We start from the raw sequence: 23,875 nt of genomic DNA on the forward strand, positions 1-23,875 counted from the left end.
GGAGGAGAAATGTTATTTAAACATTGTGTTTAGTGGGGGAGTAGGATAAGGGAGAGTTGAGGAGTGGTGGAGCAGGGAGATAGTTAGGGGAAGGGAGTGGGGAGTGGTTATGGAGGGAGGGAGTGACTGTGGGTAGTGGAAAGGAGAGAGAGGGAGAGATGAGGGAGGGAGTGGAGGAGGGGAAAAGCAGAGGGGAGAGAAGAGGGAGGGTGAAGAAGAGGGGGAGGGAGTGTGGGGGATGAAGGGGAATGGAGAGGATAGGGGTAGGAAGAAGGATAGCGAGGCGCAGTTGGGAAGGGTTGCCGTGACTCACCTCACAACGGGGATCTCTGGCGACACAACGGGAACCCGTAAGCCACGTCTGCGCAGTTGGGGGCTATGGGTGAGTGGTGGAATATTGAGTTTGGGGACCAGCCCTCCCGTGTGACAGGGACCCAACGGGTCCCACTTGGTCCACTTAAAGTCTAAAAGTCCTCTGATGTGACCAATGTTTGTTAAATACCAGACATTCTTTAATACAATTTAAAATACTATAGACTGCATTATTCTAAAACAAAAGTAAATAGAATTTTTCCTAATATCCCTCCTATCTGTGATAAATGTCCATGCCAAATGGCTAACTTAACCCATACTTTTGTAAACTGTATTAAAATTTAAAATTACTGGATGGATATTTTTTAAATAATCTCTGTAGTCATCAATATCCAAATGGATCCCGACCCTAAATTAATCATATTGGGCATATCAGAACATTACCTAAAACTCACAATAAACCAAATAAATTTCCTTGATTACTGTATAATAATTGGGGAAAAATTGATATTAAAATTTTGGAAAAACCCAACAACCCCCACAATCAAGATGTGGATTATGGAGATGTCGGAGACCTTTCATTTGGAAAAAATTAGATGTGTCTTAATTGACAAACCAGAATTATTCATTAGAATATGGTCTCCATTTATAGATTACTTGAAGTGGTAGATCAGACCGGCACGGAGGCCGGACTGAAGCCTGAACCCAGGACTAGATGAATAGTTATGTTCTCTGACCTACGGACCTATCTCCCAAGTTGTAATATTGATAGTTTATCCTATTTTTCTAATTTCTTTCTTTCTTTTTTTCTATCTACAAATATAAATAAATAATTAGAGGCAATGTTAATAGGTAACCGATAAAGGACGATCCCAGCTACTTTGGTAACTGGGTCCCTGGAAACCTGGATACTTAATATGTAACCGTTAAACAAAGTCTGTACTGGTTTGGATTATGAAATGCAGATGCCTCTAATAAAAATGTATTTAAAAAAAAATAAAAAAATAATAAAAAAATAAAAGTCCTCTGATGTGGATGTATATCGTTCTTTCTTATTGGATTAAACTCCTCAAAATCCACATTCAACCAATCTCTGGAAATACCTTCATTTGACATAGTTTAGCATTTCAAAAAGGCAGCTCACCACCAACCTCTGCATGATAACTAGACATTGACAATAAAGGCTATTCTTCCCAGTGAAGGCCCACGTCTAACGTACAAATAAAACAAAAAGAATGGTGCTGAGGTGAAATGAAAATAGCTCTATATTCCTACGGAAAATAGTTTCGAGGAGAAACTGCAAGTGACCAATATTATTATTTTACCTTGTTCAGGGGTTGTTAACTGAGTTTAAATGGAACAGAAACAACCAATGCACAAGTATCCAGGGGAAGAATAATGACTCCTTTAACATTACATTACCTTTCTTAAAGAAGAATGAGAATTTATAGAAATGAACCTTTTCTTTCTCCTTCAAACACGCAAACATTTTCATTCTGTTTCATTTTCTTTCAGTTCAACTTTACACCGGTAATCTCAACCTTTTTCAATGTTCCAAGATTAAATATGGAGCCAAGGAATTTTTTCCGAGCTGCTCCGTTATAATTTTGGTTGAAGTGCAGCAGGAATGCCAGTAGAGGTGACTCAGTTTCTTTGCTCTTTTGACAAATTTCTGTCATTGGAGTAGGATGGGGAAAATAAGAAAAGGAGAAATTACTTCATCTGAAGGTAGTGAACCTTTGGAAAAATCTGCATCAGAAGTGCTGTTATTAAGTTCATTCTGACATCAATAGATTTCCAGGAATTAAGAATCTAAATATACAGGGATAGCAGTAGAAAATTGTGATGAAGTACCCATTAGCTGCGGTCTTAATGAATGGCGGAGCAGGTTCAAGGACCATTGGTCTCCTCTTATTTCTTAAAGCAACTTATAGATAACTATCCGTCCAGCACTTGACCAAGTATTTAGCAGACACAAGGAACTGCAAATGCTGAATCTTACGTAGAACACAAAGTGCTGGAGTAACTCAGCAGGTCAGGCAGCATCTCTGAAGGATGCGGGTAGGCAAAATTACAGGTTGGGAGTTATTCAGATTGATTCTAGAGGGGGTGATAAAGCTGGAAAAGATGTGGGGGGCAGACAAAGCCAGGCAAGTGATAGCTGGGTAGAGGTCAGGGGCAGTTTTGATTGGCAGATGAGTGGACAAACATTGGAGATAAAAAGGAAGCATAAAGTTGACATCTTTGATGTCCTAAAATGAAGAACATCTCTAGAAAGTGAAACCTAAGGACCAGGGGAGTTCTATCCTTGTTCTGTCTGCTGGGAAGGGGGAGCCAGAGCAGAACCGCAGGTCATAGAGGTGACACTGGTAAGGGATCCATTCACAACAGCACGGGGGAAACCATGTGCACTAAAGAAAGGACATCTCTGATGTCCAAAAGCTGCTGCCTAACTCACTGAGTTATTCCAGCACTTTTACCCAAGTATTTCGCACCTCCACAACTTTAACAGGAGTGGATGAACAGGAATTTTGGATAAATATGGTTCTTGATGATTTAATCTTTAAACTGTAGAAATGGACAGCTGGTCTCAAAGATTGGACTGGGAATTTTACAGAGTATTTTTAAAGGAGATTAAACATTGTGCTGATGATAATTTGGAATATGAATTTTTCAAGCACATAATGATCAAGAGACAAGTGTATAATATGTACCTACAACGGAACAATAAAATACTTTCAGCAGCATAACAGGCCTAACAACACAACACATAGATAATATATAATAAACAAGCATTCAATACATTATTAACCTTAGTACTAGTACATAAAAACCCAAAGTCCTTAGTACATCCAAAAACTGTCCATAATACACACAGTAGTTGGTGTTGTGTCGTGTTCATGAGCCGAATCATTGTTGGGAACAAGTTATTTTTGAACCTAGTGGTCACGATTTTCAGACTCTCATACATTCTTCCTATTGGGAGGAGTGAAATGAGTGCATTGCCAGGGTGGTGTAGGCCTTTTGTGATTCTGGTTGTTTTTGGAGGTGTCTCCTATAGACCCCTTCAATGGAGGGAAGGTTAGTACATGTGATGAACCGGTGGTGTCCACACTCTTTGTAATCAATACAATACAATACAATACAATACAATACAATTTATTGTCATTTGAGCCTCAGTGAGGCTCAAACGAAATTCTGTTTCCACAGCCATACAAACAAAGACAATTTCCTAGACATACACACAATTTAATTCACACAAACATCCATCACAGTGGACCCACTGTGATGGAAGGCAAAGTCTTTTCTCTTCCCTGTTCTCCATGTCTCTCCCGATGTCCAAGCCCCAGGCGGGCGATGATAAGTCCCACGGCCATATTAGGCCGTGCCGGGCGATTTACGGCCCCGCTCCCGGTCTAAATGTCACAAAGTTGGAGCCCCCGGCGGGCGCTGGAATGTCCCACGGCCATGAAGCCATGCTGGGCGATGTACGACCCCGCTCCAGGTCGTTCCAACCCCGCGACACGGGCTGGAGAAGTCGCGTTGCGGGAGCTCCGGGAAGCGGTCTCTCTCTCCCCCCGGACCCGCGAGCTCCCGATGTCCCGACAGTCCACCGGACTTGCGGCTGCGGTGCTGGAGCCTCCGAGCCCCAAGAGTCGAGTCGCAGCAGCGAGTCACCACTGCTCCCCACGCTCCGAGGCCGGCCAGCCCCACGATGGTGAGTAGTCCGCAGCTCCGCAGTCTCCCGAGCCCCCGGGTCGTTCAGGTTGGAGGCCGCTCCACGGTGCTAGGCCCCAACGGCAACGGAGATGCCTTTGTTCCTGGATGTTTAAGTTGCCCATCCAGAATGCGATGCAACAGTCAATATGCTCTCTACCATCCATTGTAGACATTCAAGAGAATATTAATCGAAATGCCGAAACTCCTCAACCTTCAAAGGAAATAGAGGCATTGATGGGCTTTCTTTATAGTTGCATCAATCTGCTAGGCCCAAGATCTTCAGACATATGCAGGTCCATGAACTTAAAGTTGTTCCCTCTCACCACTGTAAACCCATTGATAGGTTTGTGGATCCTTGGGTTTGCCATTCTAAAGTCATCAATCAACTCCTTGACATCGAGAGCAAGGTTATTGTTATGCCACCATTCAATCAGATTTTCAATCTCCCTCCTATACTCTGCTTCATCATTATCCATTTTTCATCCAACAACGGTGGTATCATCGGCAACTTAAAAACGCTTTGGAATTGTGTCTGACTACACAGTTATGGGTATAGAGTGAGTCGAGCAGGGAACTGAGCACACAGCCCTGAGGTGCTCCTGTGCTAATGTTTATCAAAGAGAGAGTGTGGTTGCAAATCTGTACTGATTGTGTCTACCTATGATAAAGTCGAGGAGTCAATTGCAAAGGAATGAGCAGAGAACCATTCCCCTGAGTTTGGTAACGTTTTATGGGTATGATGGTGATGAATGCTAAGTTTTAGTTGATGAACACACAGCCCAATGTATGTGTTCTTATTGTCCAAGTAGTCCAGTACCTTGCTAAGGTAGAAGTTGATAGGCGGCATAACAAACCTTTCAAAGCACTTCATCGCCACGGATGTTTGGTGCCACTGGTTGATAATCATTGAGGCACATCGCCTTACGTTTCTTGTGCAGCAGTGTTATTGATGCTCTTTTAAAGCCGGTGGGAACCTCGGGCCTTAGTAATGATAGGTTGATGATGTCTGCAAAAACTCCGGCTAGTTGATCCGCGCAGGTTTTAAGAATACGGCTAGGTCGACCATCAGGGCCAGACAATTTCTGAGGGTTTATCCTCATGAAGGATTTTCTGATGTTGGTCTTGGTGATTGAGATTACGCCATTGAGAGCTACAGGGGTCTGACAAGGCACATCGGAATTCCCCCCTACGAAGCGAGCATAGAATATATTGAGCTCACACAGGAGTGATGTCTTGTTCTCACTTGAGCTGCTACTTGGTTTCACCTGGTAGGAAGTGATGGTGGACAAGCCCTGCCAAGCACACATAACATTTCAGTGAGCAACTTTCTCATACTTATTTATCCACGCTCTCTGCAGAAACACATCTAGTTATTTATGTTGTTTAATTCTTTTTCCTAACAATATATTTGAAAATCTACCTTTTTACCCCTAATATGATGTTATTTTTAAAATTAATATCGTTTCATCCTTGATCCTGTTTTTTGAACCTGTAAACAGGTCGCTTAGTAATAGTAAACAGTTCCCTTAGATCATTTTAGTAAATTGCCTTTATTACCTTGAAGGCATCCATGAGTTCACCTCCGTTTTTTTCCTCACTTAATCTCTCTAACTTTATTTCATAATCTTCCCTCAGTGAGGTTATCTCCCTCAGAGAGTGAAGATGACATAACTATTGTTGATTCGTTTCAATATAACATCCACACAGCTGGTAAGAGTCTTAAATGGCTGCCAGTGGTGTTGGAGTGGACTTGAACAAAGATTCCACAGGAGAAAGGCCAGTACATACAATGACTTGATGCTTTCGGCAAACTAGGAAATCAGTTATTGTCCTTTGCTTTAAAGTTTTGTTGCATTCATAACCTGCAATATATTTATATTTCTCTTGCTGAAAATCAAGTTTTTAATGAAAATCAATACTGATAAGGTCCCGTGTTTTTCTTAGTCATAAATCAAAAATCGTTATATATTTATGACACCAAAAGCAGAAAACTAAAATAAACATACATATCTATCAAACAGTTTTATATTTTAGGCTGCAGTGACAGACCCCTAAGGCAGGTCTGCTTTTTATGAATAAATGTTTACTTTTTTGTAGACCTCCAAAGGGAATTAAAAGCCCCTAGAATGTGATACTTAGGGCTATTGGAAGAAAAATTGTGTTTCTTAATGTCATAGGATTCCAAAATGAATCCTAGTTTAAACTTTAATTGATTGCCAAGTTTCAGTTGGTGTATTTGCATTGGGGATTGCAAGAAAATGTGGATAATTTTAAGTTCTATCTACTTTGATCAATGTGGCAGCAGCAGTCTATGTAAGTAAAGTTAGTGTGCCTGTAGGAAATTAATGCATAATTCTCATGAACATGTTCATGGTCAGGAAAATAAAGGCAGACCAGAAAAGGAAATGTACTGAAGTAAATCAAAGAATTGTACAGCTCAAAAATGAGCCCTTTTTGATCACGTCACCCCTGCCAACTGTGATACCTGTCCATGCTTATTCCATTTCCCTGCATTAGGCCGGCATTCCTCTACACCTTCCCCATTTAAATACCTGTTCAAGTGCCTGCCCAGAGGCTGATGTATAAAACATGTAGGTGCGTTTCATATTTGCCTACCTTATCAGACAAAATAGCGTTAAAAATTGTCATTATGCCTACTAGAACCCAAATTGCATTCCAGTAAGAATATTGAATATATTTAGATGATGCCTCTGGTTCCTTGCAAACTGGGATATCAGTCTTTGTGTTTTCCTTAATTATATAAAGTTTTGATGCATTCATAACCTACTGTTAACAAAATTGTTAAATGTGAAAGAACATATGTATAAATGAAGAGTTTCTCTCCACCTGCTAGTATCTGCAAAGGAGTGCCAGATAATTAGGACGCCTATGTTCACCAATTTGACATGGTGGCTCAGGACCTTCCCAGAGACACACAATGCAAGTAAGCACTTCTCGTTAAAAATTGGAAGCATGATTTCATTCAGCAACTGTTATTGTTGATAAGCACAAGTAACATTCACATTATAAAAGCACGAGGTTGTGACTGTCTCCAGAAATAATCTATTCACCTCTCAATGATACTCAGGATATCCCAACAATAGCATTCTCTGATCAGCTATTTATATATTTTGGCAACTGAGCAAATCAGAGGCTGGGTATCTAACAACTGACTCTCACCTGACTCCTCAAAGCCTTTTCCATCCATAAAGTAGAAGTCCGATGTTAGATGGAATACTGTCCACTTTCCGCTGCATCAACACCCCAGTAGCTTGATACTATTATGGGCAAAGTAACACACTCGACTGTTATGCCATCTACTGCTCCAGTACCAATGTAGACTTGCTTTAATGTGTATCATCTGAAAAATGCATTGTAGCAATTTGCCGAGGTTCTTCACTATCACCTCTCAAATTTGGAACTGTTAACAAATGACAAGAAAATTAGGTGTCATTTATCAGATAATGAAGCAGCTTATGACTGCTTGCAGGTAGACCTAGACAATGTTCAGATACCACTTTTTACTCATCCATTATCATGACCTGGAAATATCTTGCCATTATTTCATTTTCATTTGGTTAAAATGCTTGAGCACCACTCATGAGCATTGTGTAAGAAGGAACTGCAGATGCTGGTTTAAACTGAAGATTGGCACAAGAAGCTGGAGTAACTCAGTGGGACAGGCGGCATCTCTGGGGAGAAGGAATGGATGATGTTTCGGGTCAAGACCCTTCTTCAGACGCAAGAGCATTGTGTGAATATCTTCACCGTGCGCTCTACAGCAGTTCAAGAAGACACCTCACTATCACCTTCTCAAGGGCAATTAAGATTGGAATATTACTGACTTTGCCAGTGACATCTGCATCCTATTAATAAACAGAAACAGATTAGAAAAGATTTCACAGATGCTGAATAAAACAAACTTATTGTCAGTAAAGGAAGTGCAAAACTTGTAAGTTATACTCCTACTCGATTACATTATTCGGTCATTGTCAGTTGCTTGGGAATTTTGAGCATACACTGGCTTGAAAGTGCCAGACATCACAGAGTAGGGGTAATCAAATCCAATAACCACCAATTGAGACTGTGGTCAGTAAAGCGCATTCACCATGTATCTCATTAAAATGATCACTGATGATTACCATGCGGGGGTAGAGGAGGAGCAAAAATCTGCTCTGAGCAATTCTTTCCCACCTCTCGCAAGCTTCGTTCGCTCGTATGTCAGACAACATTCTGCCATTGCTTTGCCACAGCCAGTGCCACATCTGTGCCTCTGCGGAGATCGTCCGCATTGCATGCCTCTCCGCCGCAAGTCAGTAGGTGGGCCATTGTCTGTACCTCTACACAGTTGCACTTGTCAGAGTTCAAGAGGCCCCACTTCTTGAGTCCGCAATGTCCCACTCCAGTGCGAAGGCGGTTTAGGGCCTTCCAGGTAGTATAAGGCAGGTGGTGTCCTGGTGCCATCTGTTGTTTGGTTCTCGCAAGCTTATTTGTTCTTTTGATGTTCTGTCTTGAACAACGTCATTTCTTCAGATTGAAAGTGGGCCAAATAATGCATTAGATTTACACCATAGAGCTCAATCTGTAAACACTATCAATGGAAAGTACCTGACAATTTGTTGAAGCTAAGATGAAAGCTAAAAAATAAAATACAAAAATTGACCAGCTCTAAAATGAAGAAAATAGAGGTGTGAAGGGTATTTCAATATGCTGAAATCATACCAAATGTAGAGAAAAGATGAAATCCATTAAATTTTCCTTTGAAATTGAGATGTTCACATTACGAGAGAACCAGATAATGTATTTGTTTTTTGAGAAAGTACGTGAGAAATACAGCAAAAAAATGCCTAAGTATTTTCGTTCAAGCATTGGAAAATGGTGGAGATGAAGTGCACCTAAAAGATAGATTCAAATTAATAAAAGTTAAAGAGATAGTTCAACTTAATCAGCCTTCTATGGGTAACAGTGTAAAGGCACAATACTGATCAAGCACGATGTCAGGGTGGAATGAAGGAGAACTACCTTTATTGAATTGTTACATGCAATTAATAGCAAAGAGTGAATCTAAATTCTGCAAACACCCAATGGGAATCAATTTGTTTTCTTTCATTAAATTATTAGAAATGATGCCATTAAAATGTTCATACTTCATCTTGGCAGCTTCTTTGTGCAACATTTTATATTATTCATAGCATTCTGGTAACCTATGTGTTTCTGTAATCTAGCAATAATAACTGTGTTTTCACCATCCAGTTTACAAAGTGTGTTAAGTGTATGCTGTTGATTTGTCATAATACCAAAAGGCTTCACTAATAATTATAAAATATTTCAATGTCGAAATTGGAGAGAATACATTGATAGCACTTAAAGAGGCAGTAACCTTGTAGTATTAATGGTTAGGCACTTGACCCTCAGTCCTTCCTATGATTCAGGAAACCCTTTATAAAAGGGTTACTAAAAATTCAGGAATATTTGAATGATATACATATTGAAATATGTCTCTAGAAACTATGAAGTGGGAACCATTTTTGTTGTATATTAAAAATAATCAGATAATCCATTTGTTATTTTTATCCCTTCTTGCATTGCTTCCACCCATCTCATCCCATTCTTCCTGATGGCATTGAATCGAACTGGGCTGTATGTTTAGGTGATGGCCAGTCACTGGAGATTATTCTTCATTTGAGTGACTGCTGGGGAGGCTACCAACATTAGCCCAAACATTCCCTTATCTGGAATCCAGCACACACTTTGCAACAAGCACTTTTCATTAAAAAAAAAGTAGTAGATAACCATAGTTCAGGAACGTTGAAACCCGTTATAGCTCTCATTAAACCAAAGCCGTGAGTGGTTTACTCAATATAAATCAATTCTGTACCTTTACTTTTTTACTATGCTGTACCTTTACTTTTTTATGGTTGGGAAAGGGGGACCCATTTATCCAACAGGCTTTCACTCATGTTTTTAATGACTGTTTTCTTCGATATTCCTGCAGGCTTCCTCAAGATAGCAGGTCTACAGTCAAGTGTAACCAGCCTCGTTCTGCTGGTTTAAAGGTTTTTTTAAGACTGATGCACAAAAACAGAACCGGAGGACTTGTCCACCATCTTGTTTATTATTCATCTCAACACAGCTCCTGATCAGACAGTTGTCCTTGTTGAGTTAAGGGTGTGAATCATTGTTCTAATTGGCAACCATGCCAAGTAACGTAATTTCAAAATGAAACTTATCTAAAGAGAAATAAAGTTGCACCATTAGCTTTTAGAGTAACACCCCTCTCAGTGGATAAAAAAAGTGATAGTTTATTCATTTCTCGTGATCACTAGAGGTGTTCCAGATCAACTTTTAACATGGAATTATTTCCCATGCCTACTACATTTTAGAATTAGAAACAGTGACCTAAGGTTAATAGCTAAAAAGGATATAAGGTTTCAACTAAAGAAACAATAAACTTGTCAGTGAATAAATGTGGCAATTAAACATGAGGCTTTAAGAACAATTCTAAATTTTTCACCAAAGCCCGTTGAGCGCATTCATATGTCACGCATTTAGTTTATGTGGGTGATCTGCGGGACTTTATAGCCATGAGTTAACATTTATTGTGTCACCAATGGCTCATTTTGTATTCAGGGTTATGTCCAAGATGGAGGTCGAAAAATCATGTAGCGCTGTTTTGAAGCTCCAATCATCATCTGATATGATTTGATATCTCAATCATCATCACAAGGAAATAAAAATAATTTATATTGGATATTTGCGATAATTGATAAATCAGAACAGTGACTACGCTTAAAAAGCATATCTCGTTTGGTGTACAGTCTGTTGGGAAACCTTCAGGATTGTAAAAAGCACTGTATTAATGCAAGCCTGTCAATGTTTTATTTAAGTGAGGCTTGCATATGACTTTAGCATGTTCCCATAAATCATGCCATGGGAGATGTTGGCAAAAGTGAAAGTAACTTAGATTTCCTACCACTGCATTTGATTCACCATTGCATATTTAAATCATTTGCAATTATTGTATTAGCTTATTTCTCGCTGGTACATCATCATAACATATGTTCAGTTCCAGTTGTGACATTTTTTATCAGTTTGTGAGATTATGTTCTTAGTGTTGCCATTTGCTCATGTTACAATCCCCTCCAATACAGGCAATATCTCATAAAATCTGATATATTAAATAAAAATTATCTTAATTATATTTTGTGAGAATAAAATGCCAGTTTTTCACGGTTATGGTAACATAATTGGTAATTTTAGCAGATTAATCTTAAACATGTTCAAATAATTGAAGCCACCCCTTTACTTTAAATAGATATAACACCTCCCCTGAAATGATGAGTAAAGAAATGTCAACAGGCGCAATTAACGTGTCTTTTATATCGCCACAGACATTTATTGGCTTATGTAATTTACAGCTCATATTTGGAATTTAATAAGTGGAGAAAATCCTTATTAAAATGTTGTTTATGCTATTTTATTTAAACTGGCCATGCATTTTGGATTTTTCACTTAGAAAATGTATGTGTTTTTAAATGGCTAAATCAATGTTTTACATCCATTGAATTCAATGGTAGTAAATCATTGGTGGAGTTTGTCTCTTCAGCACTAAAATACAGAAGTATATCAAAACTGTTGTGATAACAGACAGTAGGAATATCATGATAGCTTGTTCAGATTTTTCATGGTTGATATTTCGTTATATAAATGCTATAAATGCTTTATTTTCTTTGTTCTCATTCAGAGTACGAAAAATGCGAAACACAGTACTCTACCCGAAAAAAAAACCTGTTCTGCAGAGTTTACTAACATCAGCATGTGTGCTTGCCAACATATGTTGTTACTCTGTCTCTGGAGACGTCTTTATTGTGTATGTTACATCTACTTTGCAATTAGCATGCACCAAAATTATCAATATTGACCCAAGAACTACAGATGGATTCATACACTGTGTGCAATTTTATATCTCGGAATCCCCAAAAGAAATGTGTCACTCACATACCAACCGATGAGTGCATATGTTGCCAAATTATATATCCCTTTCAGAGTAAACTTCTGGATAGAAACATTTGTCATCCCTAATCGAGAGAAATTAGTGATTACTCAGTTTCATGGGCCTCAAAACATTGGTCAACGTTAAGATCTTATAAATAGTTAAGCTTATGAACTAAATAAAATACAATCCAAAGACTTCATTTTTAGCCAGCAATATAAAAAGGCTTGTATTTATTTAGGACCTCCTTACCACTGTGTTTCTCCAGTTCTGCCCCTTTGTTCATCTCTGATCTACATTACTGCAGCATTGGGGGGATGAGGATGAAATAGGGATCATCACAAAACATTATCTGTCCATTTCCCTCTATAGATGCTGCCTGAGCTCCTCAAGCCGTATGATTTTTGCTACACCGTTGTCAGCTCTGTCTTCAGCATTCGAGGCTCTGAAATTCCTTCCTGAAAAGTCATCCTGAAACGTCAAAATCTTATCTATCCCTTTTAAGCCACACCTTAAAATATACCTTTTTTCTATCATATTTTTGTAATATTTCATTTGAATCATTTGAGTGTTGATTCTTCAAGCTGTTAACATTAGCTCATTTCCAAAATCTGTTTCCCCAATTCAAACATTGCACCTTGTCAACGAAATGTAGACTGAGAAGCACAGAAGAACCTGTGCTGGAGTTCACCGGGTTATGGAAGATCTGACATGGAAATTAACTTTAAGAAATTCTCCCAGAAATGTGAAGAGAAGATAAAGCCCATTGTTCAGTCATCATATGATGTGTTTGTAAGGAAGATGCCTGCGCTTCCAGATCTTCATAACCTTCCACATCCTCAGCTCCATCTTTATTTTATGAGTTATCTACTGTGCTCCCTGGACTTATCACAATTACAATTTGATTGTTAATGATCCCAGCCAGCATTTGTAAGGGAATGCTTTGTTAGCCTAACAAATAATATTGAACTGTTTTGTGATATTAATAACTGGATACAGGACAGGGGTTCCCTTGGTTATGAATAACTTGACTTCTAGAAATCTTGCACCACTTTCCCATACAATTTTAAAACATTTTTCAAGCTAGTAATAATAACAATAAGATGTTTCATGTTATTCATTAACAATTGAATACAGTATATATCCCATTAGTTTACTTATGGGTAGTGTTAGGGAGATTACTCAATGAAAGGAAAGATTTATAGCGACTGTATGTAGAGCGATATGATTTGGGTTAATATAGAAAGCATGTTTCTGACTTGGAGAGAAATTGGCTTACACAGTTCTCAGGCCGTTACATAATCTGGAGACTGTTTATGTTCCATTTGTTTAATTGTGGTGGAATTGGAATGACCATAAAATATATTCAGTGCAATGTAAGAATTATATGAAGTGTATACAGAGTGAAACAATATGGTTAGCTTTAGAAAAGTGATGACAGTGACATGCAGTACAAAGATAAAACAACGTTTAATTTAGTTTATTGTCACAGGTACAATGAAAAATAGTGCATCAGGGAGGGGAGGCTCAGTTATCTCAGCAATGGGTTGTTTTTTATCTTGTATTTTGAGAAAACTGTTAATTTTTGACTTACAGAAAAATCTTTTAACAAACATTTCTCAGAAACAGAACCCATATGTAACCCAGGAATTGCTTGTATTTGGGTGGCTGCATCAAAGTTATTCTTCAAATATGCACTTCTGCTTTAGTGTGGACTATCTGAGTGCTTTATTCCAGTAGAATACATATACCAGCAATTGAAATAGATTAGAAATGTTTGTTTTCAAAATATAGAAATGTTGAAGAAAAGTTATTTGGGGAAACTGGGCTAATTTACTGGACTAATTAACACAGAGTAAGGAAACTTCTGTATGGTGTGTGCTTAATGGAGCTGAATCAAATAAGATGTTTTCTTCAGTTGAGAGCTATAGGGTTCAAATGTCAATTGTTTTTTTTATCAACCAGCACAAAACAACAGATACAAAGGGCCACAGCACATTTGCAAATGGGCTTGTCACAACTGAAAATGCAACAGGATAGGGCTCAACAATGAACACGATTGTGTTTTATTTGGTTTAATTAATCTATTTTTTTAATGGGTTTTATTTGGACTAACTAACAGCAAATATATATTTATGAGCACTTTTCCTGGTGTTTCTTTAGTTTTCTAAAGTACATACAATTCTAATACTTGGAAATGGTTCTACAATTTTCAACAATTTCCTGAATAATCTTGCAGTCAATCTGATCACTCATCCCAGCATCCCTTTGACTCCTCATGCCACACATCTCACTCACAATCAGCCTCGATCCTACCCAGCTCTGCAGAAGACTCCACTCTAGTCATTCAAATTTCAACCTTTCGAGATGACACATCAAAAGGAAAGTCTGAATATTAAATTATATTATATTTTAAGGAATTCAAACCACATTTTATCGAAATTGCAGGTAAGAATAAGGATCATCTCAGAATATCTTTTGTGTGTGTATGTTAAATAAGCAATGATGGCCAATTAATTGGAGAGATGGTTGTACCTAATTAAAATTAGCATATTTCTGTAAATCTGTACGGATTTAATCCATTGCTCCTGGTTATAGCAATACCAATGGTAATCTAATGATTTAGGAAAACCCTTATTCATAAATGTCAGACAGAGATTGGGGTCCAACTTTTCTCCCTGTCTGTCAAGAGCAGACTTACAGATCTGAAAGAAGAATACTGGGGACCTGGGATAGCATAACAATAAAAACTTGTTTTGCATAACAACTAAATTCTTAAAACCCCCCACAAAATATGAACAAGTAACAAGAACAAACATGCATTTAAATGAAGGTATCAAAAAAAGTGAATAGGGGGGTTGCACATAAGGTCATCAGGTCAAAGGGTGTGATGCACGGACCAGCTCAATCCATGTGGAAGACATGGCAGCTTCCTGCATATACTGTTAATACACAAAACGTGTACTTTCTTACCCGTTAAAAACCGCTGAAAAGGTCATTTTTTGCGCTGTAAATAATTGTTGAAATCGGGATAAGCGTGAGAGACATTTATCCTACTTCAGAATTGCAAAAGTGAGGAGAAATGATGGTAGAGAGAAGCGAGAGCTGAAGGGACAACAACAGTTAAAGTGCTTGGCAAACATTGGCCGTGCTGATATCGAGATTGAAAATATTGGGAATTATCGCATTTGCTCACTGCATTTCATTAACAGTAAGGCATTATTTGTGTTTTTTCTTGATTCCTTTGCTATCTAAAAAGTTTTAGCAGTGATAAATCTGGCTGTAAAATTTTAAAATCGCCCAAGGGTTTGGTGGGTTTTTACATGCAAAAAGAAAACGCTTCTGAAGCTAAATTTATCATTAAACAAATCTCCAGATTTACGAGTGTTGTGTGGAAAAGTAAGTTTCCTATCACTATGCTATTGAGATATATTTTGGCAAATAATAAAATGTCCTGACAGCTTAAACACCCACTCCCTTTCAATAGGATATTGTCAATATGCAGAGGTTGATTATGTCCAATTAACAGCTAACAATTATGCCATTCTTTGGCTTGCATCTGAGTAAAATGTAATTCAAAACCCACGTATGGTCTGCGATTTTTTTAATGATAAATTTTGCTTCAGAGGCATTTTCTTTTTGTATGTAAAAACCCATTTGAGAACCATGGGCGATTTTAAAATTTTACAGCCAGATTTATCACTTCTGAAACCTTTTAGATGCCAAAGGAATCAAGAAAAAACACAAATAATGCCTTACTATTGATGAAATGCAGTGAGCAAACGCGATAATTCCTAATATTTTCTATCTCTATATGTGCACGGCCAATGTTCGCCAAGCACTTTGGCTGTTGTTGTCCCTTCAGCTCTCGCTTCTATCTACCGTCATTTCTCCTCACTTTTGGAATTCTGAAGTAGAATAAATGTCTCTCACGCTTATCCCGATTTCCATAATTATTTACAGCACAAAAATTTACCATTTCGGCAGGTTTTACGGGCCTGCTACCCTGGAAACAATGGTCAGTGCTTACCTGCAATTCATCGCGTGTACTCCAGTTGGCATAACGTAGCAACAGTATGGGTCACGGGTCGTGACCCGACTGCCGTGCAACCTCCCTATACAACCACCTTATTCCAAGCATGGCACACCATCAGCCTGCCTGCAGGAGTACTATTTCATAAAATCATCAGTTTTCCTGAGGTGCACACTTATCAACGACAATTTAACTTTGAAATTGCAGGTGGTAACAATAGTTTACAATAAGGGCCGCAGGCACGTGCTGTCAGGTTAGGCAAGGTAGGCAGTGCCTACCCTGACTAAAATTATAAAAAGGTAATTATTAAATATAAATAGTAAAGATTTCCAATTCATTTACTAAATTCAGTATTTATTATTAAATGGTTATTATTTTAAGAATCGATCTTAGGGAGGCATAATTCTCCCGTGCCTTTCATGCCGTAGTACATGTAATATGCGTAACAATGATCAACTCACGTGCCGTGAGTGCTGCTTCAAGCCTTCACTTACAATGGGCAGTAAAGGCAGCTGAAATTCTGCCTTTCCACTGTGAACTGCGTGCCTGCCCACAGGAGAGGAGACCAATCTGCGCATGCATGGTTTTTATGATTTTTTAAAAGTCGACTGACTGCCCATCGGTCCGATCTGTGCGTGCGCGGGTTTTGCGAGCACATGCGCGGTCTTCATGGTGTTCCGCACATGCGCGGATTTTTACAATTTTTAAAAGTCGACTGACTGCCTAGTGCCTACCCTGAATAATTACTCACGGCACGTGCCTGAAAGGCAATAATGGGTCAGGTATTGTTGGCAGATCAGGAGGGAAGTACAGATATCTTTACATTTACGTCATGCCTAATTTTGTCCTCAAGATCTCTTAAGTACCTCTGCTATACATTAACTTTATTTTTAGTTTAGAGCTACGAAACAGGCCCTTCGGTCCACCGAGTCCGCGTCGACCAGCGATCCCCGCACAGTAACACTATTCTACACACACTAGGGATCATTTACAATTTTACCGAAACCAAGTAACCTGCAAACCTGTAAATCTTTTGGTATGTGGGACGAAACCGGAGTACCCATAGAAAACCCACGCAGCTCACGGGTAGAACGTACAAACTGGATAGACAGCACCCGTAGTCAAGATCGAACCTGGTCTCTGGTGCTGTAAGGCAGCACCTCCACCCCTGTGCCACCGTGCCGCCCTTAACTGTTCGATAGGCAGATATAGCAGCCATTGCCACACTAGAAACGTCCCACATATAAAATGAAAATGAACATGAGAGACAATGTTTGTCTCTTTCTTACTGGTGCCTAATTAGGAACTGTTCAGACTCAGCTCTCTAATCTTTTTTTATTGTACCAAAGGCATTTAATATCCAGTGACACTTTCAGCAATGCCACTTTCTCTGCACCTTACTCACTCTACTGTCATCTTGGTTTATGCCCTCATTGGAAAATATAAATGTTCTCCTTAGTTATTGCCATGAGATTTATGATTTTCAAGCAGTTTATGCCAACAATGGTGGATGGACATTGGTCTCATTGTGACCATCAGCACATTGCCAGAATATGTCTGTTTGAGATGTGTATCAAGCACATATGTTATTGGCATACGTGTGCGCTCTTAAGACTACATTCCTAAATCTGATTTACTCTTACTTCAGTGCATATACTGGTGTGCGGAAAAACTCACCACAGACATAGGGATTGTCACAACTCTTGTCATTAAATATTTAGGCTTGTTATCATGTTTGTTAGAGTTGTTTCCATGTTTGTGTGCAAGAATTGTGTGCTAATCTTTTTATCTCCTTTCCACAAGGAACACAAAATCTCCACCAAATATCCCCATTATGGTGGTACAATCAAAATAAGGATGTTACCATTTGGAAGCATACACACAATGTTACAGTGCATTGTTGTAATCAGCCTCTTGATTATTTCTGTAATTAAAAATGATTCCTACCTGAAGTTACTAGATAAAGGGCAAATTAAGAATGATCAATACTCTATATTTTGCAGTGTATAAAATAGCAAAAAGGACATGGTGCAGCGTGATATATGCGTTTTTTTTTTTTTTAAAGAAAGGCTCTGTTTTGTTTCCTGATGACAGTTTGAATAGTTTGATAATATTTTGAGCAGCCAGTCTACTGTACTATTCATTTTCCTCATCATCATACCACAAATAAATGATTAAAATTTATTATAATTGCAGTCCCTTAAAAGAACCCTCAAAGCTATGAGATGAGGTTTTGTTGTAATTTGAATTTTAGTGTTCCATTTACTCTGTCTTTTAATGTTCCTTGTAATTAAGTAATTAGTAAAAAAACACATCTGGAAGTTCTTTTGGGAACATTTAATTTTCTGCTAGTTTGTCAATAACATAACTCATGACACAAAGGACCCAGCTGCCGACAGTGCCATGCTGTAGAAATGTCTTTTCCTTCCTTGTGCTCTACCAATTGTACCTACAGCTGTGAAAAATTCATCCACACAAAGATAAAGTTTCCCCAGCAAAGTCGGCCTGGAAGCTCTTTGACCTAGGGAAATTGATATTTGCTAAGTTTCACATTGAAAACAAGCATCACTTTCACAGCTTGACGACCTCTGCTTTGGCCCATTGCCCTTTCAGGTGAAAGGGGAGGCTAGAGAAAAGTCTAATGATGTCCATGGTCAATCCCTAGCTGCCCCCTGCCCCCAAGCTGTTGCCTAAACTCTATAACTATGAGTCTTTTGCTCTCTTCTCAAGGTGACTGTCAAGATGTACAAGCGAGGGGGTCACGGCTGGTTATGGAGAGCTGTCTCTAGCACAGTGGTTATTCCATACAACTCCCACGTCGCTTTCAGGGTCTGTGGAGAGGACGCAGATGCCAAGATCCCAGCCAACAACATCGACAGAATCATCCTGAGCATATGAAATTGATTTCAGTATTAAATCGGCCGTGGCAGCTGTGCCACATTATTACAATAATCTGTGGCCACTCTTCATTGATTAGTTAATTTGTGTTCTTCAAATAATCGAAAAGCAAATCTCATTAGCCATAGGTCAGTGGACATGAAAAAAGGGAAAATTCATTTTGATTGTCTAGTTGGCTGAAAAAATGCAAAGCATTAAGCTGTGTAAGTTAGAGTGTACTGTGTGCACTCCATTTTAAGAGTGTTTAGCCACCCTGATAATTAATAACTAGAGGACAACTTTTCTTTTATAGTACTAGTGAGGTCATGCAGATCAGATGAGAGTTGATACTCTTGAGTTATAAACAGAATTGCATGTCAGGTGTTTAATGTAAAAAAACTTTTATTAACACAACTGTTGGTTATGACATTGAAAGAGACAATTTCTGTTCTGTTTATATGCCTATGTTTTCACTATTGATCTTTATAAACGGGAGGAATGTGCTATGTGCTGAAGGTTATATTTTCTAACAAGTGTAAAGGAATTGTATCTTTTTCAAAAGTAAATTGCCATTTTATACTCTCAGTATGCTTAAAGTCACATTGTTTAATTTTATTAATTTAATTGAAAGTTAATCTTTATAATTTTTTTAAATGAACTAAGATTGATTTTCTTCAGTCGCTTAATGTTGAGTCAGTCATAAAAGAGAGAGAACAGAAGCCCAAGATGTCGGGAGGTATGTTGATTGGATTTGAATGCTGTTGGAGTGTGCTTCTTGTAATTAAATCAGCCTCAACCTCCCTCCACCTCATTTACCTATTTCCACAGTCGGAGCGATGCAGCCACACCCACCACCGTCTCCTTCCCCGCCCCTCCTCTAACTCTACCCCAAACAGCAAGCAGTGGGAGGTAATGCCATAATCCTTCGGTCATTGAACAACTTGGAGAATCTAGGAACAACCTGAAAAGGAATGTACGCATTGACATAGCTTTTATTGTAACTTCAGACATTCTCAAAGGGCTCGACAGCTAATGAAATACATTCAAATTGTAGTCACTGCTCTCATTATAGAGAATGCAGCAAAATAAACTGTCAAACACCACTGATTTGAATGACCAGATAAATCTGATCACGTTCGGCTGTTTATTTCAATGCTATGCTGCGTAAAATTGATTTTTTTTCCCGGGGTGAAATGTGCAAACGATTACAGGGTCATTTCACCTCACTCCAGAAATTTGAGTTGGCAATTTTTAACTTGAGTCACATTTTATATGTGGTGTAATTTCTGTGTCAGGTCCACATCAAATGACATAATTCCCAATGTAATGTGCCTTTTGACATTTCATTGGGGAAATTACACAGTTTTGTTCCAAGCAACTCATCCTGAACAAATACACTGTACTGAACTAGAAATCTATCCTTCAGTCTCCCATCCACTCCTGTTCCAAACTCACACTCACCCACTAATCCTGCATATTGTTGGGTGTATTTCTGAAACACAAACACCCTGATACCTTCCCCAAACCGGTTGTCAAGCCTACACACTACTCACCAACCACCACCTCCTCGTCCCTGTAACTTCCCAATTTATGCTTCAATCTCCCAGAACATCTCACCACTCCCACCCCTAATGTCTAACCATCTGGACTACATGCTCCACATTAGCACTAATCAGACCTCCAAAGTCAGCCTCTATATCTCACCCTCCATCCATCCATGTGGCTCCAACACTCTTGGTCTCAATATCAATGCCAGCAATTCAGTAAAAAAAGGCATGAAGGGCCAAAAGGTAGTGAATTAGTGGTATGGACCCATCAGAAAGGAGTACCGGGTGAAGAATATAACACAGTTGTTTGCTTCTGTCCATTTTGTGTTTTATCAAAGTAAAATGTTACCCTCTATAAGTTTTAATATAGCTAAGAGGAAGCATTACAATAAAATGGATGAGCTGATAGATCAATAATTTGGTTAATATAAAGGTGTTTACCATATGGAGTTCAATATATGATGATGCTAAAAAAATTATCATCTCTGTCATGAGAGTCAAGTTGTTCAGAAGGATTTAGATACATTTGAAAGAGAGTTAAAGTAAAGAATAACTAATAACAAACAAGAATAACTAATAACAAGCAAGGCTGAAAAGATGTGTTGCCATGTGGAAATTTGGCTTCACTCCATTGAAATAGGGTTGTGAAATACAGCATGCAGGTACTATCGTATCTCACATTTAACTCCACTGATTCTGGCCGTAAAAGGCCACTAAGTCTGACTTCCCATTTCTATCTGAATACCCCCACTTCCAAACACCACCAGCAACTGGTGCCTCAGCTCATCAGTGAGTGAAACCATCATTAATACTTTTGTCACCTACAGTTTTTACTATACCAAGTGTCAACTGTTCACAGGACATCTTAAGGACTTAGATGGTGGACTAGAGAGCAATATTTTCTCAAATTTATCTGAAAAGATAGTGCCTTATAAGAATGAAATTAACAAACAAAGATAGTAAAGTGTGAGATTATCCATTTCTGAGCAAAAAACGAGCACAACATCACTCCAGCCTGGTAATTTTTTCAAATAGTGGAAATTCAAAGGGAAAACCTACCAGTGCCTATATATCGTCTGTTAAAATGTCATGGAGAAGTACAAAACAATCCAAAGAGCTACTAGAATGTTTGTATTTGTACTTGGAGGTCAAGAACACAAGGGGTCATGACAAAACGTTATGCTAGAGCAGTGCAAATTCTAGTTAGACTAGACCAGAAGTACTCCATTCAGTTCTTGCCAGTGCCCTATAGTGGTGTATCAATAAATTATCTCCTCAACCTAAGTTAGAGAGAAGCTGCTAAAATGCAACTAGATCTGTAACTCTGCTTTGAAAATGCAATGCTAAATAAGATGAGAACCCATGGTATTAGAGGGAAGATACTAGCATGGATAGACGATTGGTTGACTGGCAGAAGACAAAGACTGGGAATAAAATGGGCTTTCTCTGGTTGGCCAGCAGTGATTAATAGTGTTCCGCATGGGTCGGCGTTGGGGCCACTACTTTTCACATTATGTAAATGATTTAGATGGTGGAATTGGCGGCTTTGTGGCCAGTTTTGAAGACAATTACCTTGCGGGGCAGGTAATGTAGCGGAAGCAGGGAGTCTGCAGGACTTGACATGTTGAGAGAGTGGGCAAAATGGCAGATAGAATACAGTGTAGCAAAGTATGTGGTCATGCACTTTTGTAGCAGGAATAAAGGTGTAGGCTATTTTCTAAATCGGGAGAGGATTCAGAAATGGGAGGTACAAAGGGACTTGGGAGTGTTGGTACAGGTTTCCCAAAAGGTTAATTTGCAGGTTGAATCGATAGTAAAGAAGGCAAATGCAATGTTAGCATTAGCATTTGAGAGGACCTGAATATAAAAGCAGGGATATAATCTTCAGACTTTTTCGGACACTGGTCAGACTGCATTTGGAGTATTGTGAGTAGTATTGGGCCCCATATCTGAGAAGGGATGTGCAAGCGTTGGAGAGGGTCCAGAGGAGGTTTACAAGAATGATGCCGGGATGATTGGGTTAACGTAATATGAGCGATTGGCAGCTCTGGGCCTGTACTTGCTGATGTTTAGGAAAATGAGGGAGGAATCTCAGTGACACGTACTGAATAATGAATGGCCTGCATAGTGTGGATGTGGAGAAGTGTTTCCACTAATGGGATAGTCTAGGACCAGATGCACAGCCTCAGAATAAAAGGATGTACCCTTAGGAAGGAGATGAGGAGAAATTTCCCTACCCAGAGGGTGGTGAATCTGTATAATTCATTGCCACAGACAGCTGCGGAGGCCAAGTCTTTGGGTATTTTTAAAGTGGAGATTGATAAGTTCTTGATTAGTAAGGGTATCAAAGGTGGAGGGAAGGCAGGAGAATGGGATTGAGAGGTAATGACAGATTAGCCGTGGGTGAATGGCGGAATAAACTTGATGGGCCGAATGGCCTAATTCTGCTCCTATGATTTATGAACTACAAATATTATCAAAACTGGGCCAGAAAATGTGATTATAAAATGTTATAAAATGGCAATTGGGCTGTTAGTTCATTTATCTTCCATCAGAACCAAACTCTGGCTCAATCCATCCGCAGATAAAATCTTGTGCATGCATTTTGCACTTTGGACTTGACTTTTCTACTATCTCTCATTTCTCAACCAATATAATTTGAAACAAAACTCCCATCAGTTCAAGTTCACTCAAAATCCCTGTACTGGCTAATCTATATTGGCACAAACCCAAAATACCTTGAAAGAAGCAGAAAATCCTCTCAGATGAATTGAATTAGCAGGTCACACACTTGTGGAGAGAGAAACATAGTTAGTCTGGTTGAAAAACTTTAATCAGAACCAGGAAATGTTAGGGACCTCCAACCTTAATATTGCCCTTCCACCACAACCCTCTGTCTTCTATCAGTAAACCAGTTCTGAATCCAGAAAACCAAGTCATTGTTAATCCCGTACCCACATTGATCACCTTTGTCCCTCAAAAAACGTGAAGTAAATTGAGGGAAAGAAAGGTTTATTCTATATGCTATGTGCAGCAGAATCTTTAATTGTGTTCTTTGGAGATGCATTTATAATTTTGCATCACCTGGCACATTATATTCAACTGTAGAAGCTTCAGTGATAGGAGCCCTTCAGAGCAAAACAGCATTTGCACTACAGAATAATTACTTGTATGAAAGACGTTCTGCTATTCATTTCAGCTTTTCCAAAAGAATACATCTAAACTGCAATAATACTTACAGTATGTCATTGAACTACATGATGAATAGAAATTGGTTTAACAGCATCATAATTAAATAGCTTAATTAGTCTGTTAAAGGCGGCTCAGTTTCCATAAAAGATGGAGATGGTTTTATTTAGTTTTGTAAAAATCAATGTATAAAGTTTGATAAAC

At 38.8% G+C, this 23,875-nt stretch overlaps 1 protein-coding gene across 1 annotated transcript in view; it reads left to right on the top strand.

The window, feature by feature from the left end:
- Positions 1-22,206, top strand: part of LOC116981080 — a 184,588-nt gene extending 162,382 nt beyond the window's left edge. Inside the window, exon 7 of the mRNA XM_033033762.1 lies at positions 18,789-22,206. Within this exon, the coding sequence (XP_032889653.1) occupies positions 18,789-18,956 (168 nt within the window). The 3' untranslated portion in view covers positions 18,957-22,206. The remainder of the gene's footprint in view (positions 1-18,788) is intronic.
- Positions 22,207-23,875: the final 1,669 nt, after the last annotated feature.

The sequence above is a fragment of the Amblyraja radiata genome, chromosome 15 (genome assembly GCF_010909765.2).
Source record: "Amblyraja radiata isolate CabotCenter1 chromosome 15, sAmbRad1.1.pri, whole genome shotgun sequence".
NCBI lineage: Eukaryota > Metazoa > Chordata > Chondrichthyes > Rajiformes > Rajidae > Amblyraja > Amblyraja radiata.